The sequence below is a fragment of the Canis lupus genome, chromosome X, assembly GCF_011100685.1.
Source record: "Canis lupus familiaris isolate Mischka breed German Shepherd chromosome X, alternate assembly UU_Cfam_GSD_1.0, whole genome shotgun sequence".
Lineage (NCBI taxonomy): Eukaryota > Metazoa > Chordata > Mammalia > Carnivora > Canidae > Canis > Canis lupus.
Genome location: NC_049260.1, coordinates 116,433,908 through 116,440,598, shown reverse-complemented (window position 1 = coordinate 116,440,598; position 6,691 = coordinate 116,433,908). Strand labels below are relative to the sequence as shown.

At 39.8% G+C, this 6,691-nt stretch overlaps 1 protein-coding gene across 1 annotated transcript; it reads left to right on the top strand.

Moving 5' to 3' along the window:
• The first annotated feature begins 5,520 nt into the window (after window positions 1-5,520).
• Window positions 5,521-6,373, top strand: LOC119868241 (uncharacterized protein CXorf51A-like). The gene is made up of 2 exons (XM_038586627.1): window positions 5,521-5,745; window positions 5,935-6,373. Exons 1-2 carry the CDS (start codon window positions 5,623-5,625, stop codon window positions 6,226-6,228), a joined length of 417 nt encoding a protein of 138 aa, XP_038442555.1. The 5' UTR covers window positions 5,521-5,622; the 3' UTR covers window positions 6,229-6,373.
• The last annotated feature ends 318 nt before the right edge of the window (window positions 6,374-6,691 follow it).

Below are 6,691 nucleotides of genomic sequence, written 5' to 3'. Positions count from 1 at the left end.
AAGTATCCCTATTGGCCTCACAAGCCAATTGAAAATTTATACCCTGGCCCTCATATTATAAACATTGGACATTAAAAATAATGATACGGGAAAAGAAGATTAATAAGATAAACCACAAGTAATACATGAAGGGAAAGAAAACTAAGACTCAAAATATGAACAAGGAAAAACACTATAGCATCTTAAAAAGGAATGAAATAGTGTTATGAGTAAGTACTTGCCAATAAACTGGAAGCTCAAGAAGAAATGAACATATTGTTGGGGGAAACAGTATAAATGACTAAATTTTCTAGAGGAAACCTGTAAATCCAATTGTTTGGGAGACTCTTATTTGTTCTGGTGTGATTTTTAACACATTTAGCCTCTCTCCACTACCTCACTCACTTCTCCCCAGGAAAAGGGAGGGCTTTAGTTTGTAAATTTGTAAGAAGAAGGGACACGCTTCACTCAGCCCCTTCTCATCCACTCTTTTTCCACAGCTAAAAGGCAAACTCTGATCTGCCTTGTGGTAAGGGATCTGGTGAATTCAAGGGTGAACTCTTAGCAAGTCCACGTGGCTAGAGATCTAAAGTCACAACTTGCAGTCACCTTTATCTGGTCTCTCTCTGACACATATGTATCTATCAAAAGGTTCTCAATTCTCAAAGGGAAGAAATAGGCATTATTATTAGCCCCTCTCACAAATTCAAGTGCACATAACTATTAAAAAAAATGAAACTGTTAATCAGACTCTCCTCATCCACTGCCCCACATATAGTAAAGTCCTATACCTAGATGGTTTTATAAGTTTTACAAAATGTTCAAGGAACAGGTAATTCTCTCTCATACAAGTGTGTTAGAAAATTGAAAATGAGAGAAACCTTACCAACCCATAAGACTAGCATAACTTTGATTTCAAAACTGAGAAAGAACAGACCACAAAATGAAATTTAAAGGACAATTTCCCTTATAAACAGATATAAAATTATAAAATAAGATAATAAGAATGTACCATAATTAAATAGTTGTCTGAGGAATGTAAGACTGACTTAAGATAGGGAAATATGCCTGTGTGATTCTCCACCCCAATAAAATAAGGAAAGCATTTTATTTAAATAATCATTTCAATAGATATGGCAAAAACATTTGATGAAGACTTTTAATTTTTAACAGTGTTAAAATTAGTTTCAGGTGTACAATACAGTGATTCAAGACTTCCATACATCACCCTGTGCTCATCAGGACAAGGGCACTCCTATTGCCTATTTCACCCATCCCCCCCACCCCCAGTAACCATCAGTTTGTTCTCTATAGTTAAACGTCTATTTCTTGGTTTACCTCTCTTTCTCCCCCTTGTTCCTTTGTTTTTTAAATTCCATGTGAGTGGAATTGTATGGTATTTGTCTTTCTCTGACTTGATCTATTAGCATTATACTCTAGCTCCATCCACTGAGAATGGCAAAATTTCATTCTTTTTTATGACTGAATATATTCCATTGTATACATGTACTACATCTTTTGTATCCATTCATCATTCAATGGGCACTAGAGCTGCTTCCATAATTGGGCTATTGTAAATGCTGCTGCTATAAACACAGGGGTGCATGTATACCTCTGAGTTACTGTTTTTGTATGTTCTTTAGATAAATACCCAGGAATGTGATTGCTGGATCATATGATAGTTCTGTTTTTAACTTTTTGAGGAACCTCCATGTGGTTTTCCACAGTGACTGCACCAGTTTGCATTCCCACAACAGTGCATGAGGGTTTCTTTTTCTCCACATCCTCACCAAAACCTGTCGTTTCTTGTTGACTTTAGCCATTCCTACAGATGTGAGGTGATATCTCATTGTAGTCTTGATATGCATTTCCCTTATGGTAAGTGATGATGAACATCTCTTCAGACATGATCATTTTTAATATTTTATTTAAATTCAATTTAGTTAACATATACTATATTATTAGTTTCAGGGGTAGAATTTAGTAATTAATCAGTTGCATATAACGCCCAGTGCTCATTACATAAAGTGCCTTCTTTAAATCTTATCACCCAGGGATCCCTGGGTGGTGCAGCGGTTTAGCGCCTGCCTTTGGCCCAGGGTGCGATCCTGGAGACCCAGGATCGAATCCCACGTCGGGCTCCCGGTGCATGGAGCCTGCTTCTCCCTCTGCCTGTGTCTCTGCCTCTCTCTCTCTCTCTCTCTCTCTGTGTGACTATCATAAATAAATAAAAATTAAAAAAAAATAAATCCTATCACCCAATTACTGCATCCTTCCACCTACCTCCCCTCTAGCAACCCTCAGTTTGTTTCCTAGACTTAAAAATCTTATGGTTTTTTAGAAAGCTTTTTCCAAAAACTGAGAACAGTTAGAAACTTCTTTAACATGATTAAGTCTCCATAGCAAAACCAAAAACAAAAAACCTCTTCAAATCACTGTAACACATTAGGCACATGACCTTCAGGATATGAATATCTAATATTGCTTCTGCATGCAACCAGAGACCATGATTGATGAATACTCTGTAAAAATAAAAGGTATATGATAAAGATATCACAACACATCAGATGGTTTAGGAAAAGTATGTTGAGAATAACAAAATTGAATAAACATCAAGGATTTATGTTCAAAGTATATCAAAAACAAAGTTCACTAACAAGGAATTAATATCCAAAAACTACAAAGTAATGATGAAATCAACATGAAAAAGACAAGAAATCCAATAATGAGAAATATTAATAACCAGAAACCAATTTTAAAGAAAGTCTGAATAGTTTCTTCACTAGTGATCAAAGAATAAAAAGAGATTGTGTTTTTTATTAATCAGACTTCTTTAAAAATTAAAAGTTGGGTAATTCTAAGTATTAGTTATCTTTTGCTGTATAAGTCCAACGAAAGATGAATGGATAAAGAAGATGTGGTTTATGTATACAATGGAATATTACTCAGCTATTAGAAATGACAAATACCCACCATTTGCTTCAACGTGGATGGAACTGGAGGGTATTATGCTGAGTGAAGTAAGTCAGTCGGAGAAGGACAAACATTATATGTTCTCATTCATTTGGGGAATATAAATAACAGTGAAAGGGAATATAAAGGAAGGGAGAAGAAATGTGTGGGAAATATCAGAAAGGGAGACAGAACGTAAAGACTGCTAACTCTGGGAAACGAACTAGGGGTGGTAGAAGGGGAGGAGGGCGGGGGGTGGGAGTGAATGGGTGACGGGCACTGGGGGTTATTCTGTATGTTAGTAAATTGAACACCAATAAAAAATAAATTAAAAAAAAATTACCCCTAAATGTTGTGGCTTAAAACAACAAAATCTATTATCTCAGAGGTTCTATGGGTCAAGAGCCTGGGTGTAGCTTAGCTGGGTCCCCTGGCCCTGCATCTCTTACAAGGCTACTTCATCTCAAGTCTCATTTGGAAAGGATTCACTTCCCAGTTCACTAATGTGATTATTGATAGGAATCAGTTCCTTGTGGTTTTGAGGGCTCAATTCCTCAGGAGCTGTTCCTTGAGATGAGCCTTTTCATTATTATCTCACAATATGCTTTCATCAGAATGAGAAAATGAGAAGGCAAGAGAGATTGTCAGTTGTAGTGAGAGGAAACCTCACCATGTTAATAATAATATCCCACTACTTTTGCTCGTTTCTGTGGATTCTAATTATTGGAAGCAAGTCACTAGATATATCCTACACTCAAGGGTAGTAGATTACAGAAAAGTTTGAACATCAGAAGGCTGAGATCATTAGGAGCCATATCAGAAGTTGCCTTCCACACCAAGAATTAGTAAGTGTATAGGGAAACAGGTAATAATATAATTCTATTGGGAAGCTAGATCAGTACCTTTTGGAAAGGAATCTGGCAATCATTAGAAAAATTATTGCTTATATACTAGATGTTTGTGTCCCTCTAACATTCATATATTGAAGCTCTAATCCCCAATGTGATAGTCTTTGGAGGTAGGCCTTTTGGGAGGTTATTAGGGTTAGAATGGGTCATGAGAATGGGGCCTAGTGTGATAATTAATGCCCTACTTTAAATAAGAGACAGGAGATAGCTCTCTCTCACACATCAAGGAAGGCCATGTAAGGATATAGGAAGAGAGTCTTCATCAAGAACCCAACCATGCTGGTATCTAAATCTTGAACTTCCAGCCTCCAGAAATGTGAGAAATAAATGTTTGTTGCTTAAGTCACCCAGTCTATAGTATTCTGTTATAGTAGCCCAGATGGACTAAAGATCACGTGTATCTAGGACCTAGGAATTTTATCCTTGAGTGTATATCCCAGAGAAACATATGCAGAAGTCCATAATGGAATGTGATTGAGGATGTTCATCACAGCATTGTTTGTAGCAGTGGGGTTGGGGTTGAAAGCCAACACAGGTGTTTCTCAAAAGGGGAAATAATAGGTAAAACTTGGTGCACGAAGGCTAATAAACTATAGTGCAGCATTAGAAGCAATGAATTAAGATACATATAGGCATATGTTGAACTTAAAAGCACAGTGTTGGGCAGCCCAGGTGGCTCAGAGGTTTAGCGTCGCCTTCAGCCCAGGGTGTGATCCTAGAGACCCGGGGTCGGACTCCCTCCATGGAGCCTGCTTCTCCCTCTGCCTGTGTCTCTGTCTCTCCCTCTCTCTCATGAATGAATAAATAAAATCTTTAAAAAAAAAAGCACAGTGTTGAGTGCATAAATAAGAAACAAGATCAGCACAATACTGTGCATTCAGAGACCACATATTTAACAAGGCCACATATTTCACAAGAGTACAAGCATATGCAAGGACATAATTCAAACACATCAGAGTAGATGCCTTATGGTGGGAAGGAAATGAGTGCTGAAATCTAGGAAGACGAGAAACAGATAAAAAAGGACGAACTTTGCAAAAACTCAAGGACAATAACATGGTCAGAATCCAAAAACAGAATAAAAGATAAAAGCAATCTTCACGGGTGGGCAGTTAATTCTAATCCCTGCCTGTAAGTCACAGAGCCAGCAGAAAATTATCTAATCAAATCAGCAGCCTTTAATGCCAAATGCTATAGGTAGAAAGCTTATTCATGGGAGCTATTTGTTAGTTTGTAAGACAAGTCATATTTCCACTGATACTTAAATTCAGCCGTATTGCTTTTGGAGGGATTTTAGGTAAAATGTCCCAAACACTAGCTAATAACTAAGGGTGGGACACAGCAAAATAAACCACTGAGTAGGGGTGGCCTTAGAGAACAGCTTACAAAAAAGGTTCTTTCTCTACCATGTGTAATACCAAAATTGAACATGGGGATATGAGGAACAGTGGCAGTTTAGCTTGGAAAACTGGGGGATGTTAAAGTCCCCTTTCTTTAGCCAAACCATTTTTGTCTCCTCATCATTTCCCCTCCCATCTAGAGGTGTCAGGAATGGTACTTTGAAATGTCTGAGTCACCTTTTGGCCTCTCCAGCAACCTCCCCAACACAGAGTAGCGTCATAAGTAGTGCTTTGTGATGTCTAAGCCCCACCTTAGCCGCCATTGGCTGGGGGAGAGAACCCAGCTGACCAATCAAAGCTGAAGGGTATCGTCCCTCATTGTCCTCAGAAGAGGCATATGTAGTAGGTAGGAGGCCTGGGGTAGACCCCTGGAAAGCTTCAATATGGCTAAGGTAACCAGGAAACTACCACAGCCCAATCCAGTTAGGGAGCAACTAACTATGAGTTTCAGTGAGAGGAGAAAGATGAAGACTCCCTTTGAGCCCAGGACCAGAGGTGGTGGCAAGGTAAGATGACCCTACCCAAGCTACTCTTTTTCACTGATTCTCCCTCCCCCAAGAATCTTACCCTTTGCCCACCAGGCACAAACTCCTCCTTCAGCCCTGCCCCCTTCTCATGATGCCCCCTTTTGTATCAATATCCCATCTTCTTCCCCAAGCCAATGCCCTTTTGGCCTCACTCTGTTGTTGTTCCAGGTCCTGAAGCCAACACTGAAGGCAAAAAGACCCCTTCACAGGAGTTTGAGCAAAAGAATTCCAGAAAAATCTGCCAACTCTGTGAGAAATGCTAAGAAAACTAGAATAATAACACTATTCGGTCACTATCACAGACTGAATGAGATGCTGAATCAAAATGAGCAAGAGCGAGAGCAAGACCAGGACCAGGACCAGGACCAGGACCAGGACCAGGACCAGGACCAATACCAATACCAATACCAAGAGAATGTGGAGAAGTCCACCACCTCAAGTGATGACCTGGGCAGCCAGTAACTCCAGACTGAGGCCAGAGACTTCAGTAATATCTGCTAAGTCTCTGGGGGTCTGGTGGCTGAGAAATGGCCAGTTGTGTAGACATTGCATTTTACAGCAACAGGGTACTGATGGTACCTGAAATAAAGTCAGCCTGTTGCAGAAACTTGTGTGTGTTTCTATGAGTTCTCTTATGGTGGGATCAGGGAGGTAAGGGAAGAGGCAATACTGCCAAAAGGAAGAAACATGGGGTAGTTTAGGGTTGGGGGTCAGACATGCAGAATCACAATTAACCAGATCGTGGGGATAAAGACTAGCACAGGACTGAGCACTGAACACAAATTTCCTCCTCAACATTTGACCTAATGGGCAAGATGAGAAAGGGCTGGGTGTTTCTGCCTTTGGGAAGTGGGGGACTGGAGGCGGGGGATGACGTCACAGTACACATTGCCAGAGCCTAGGTGGGGTGTGGTGTGTGGGTGGC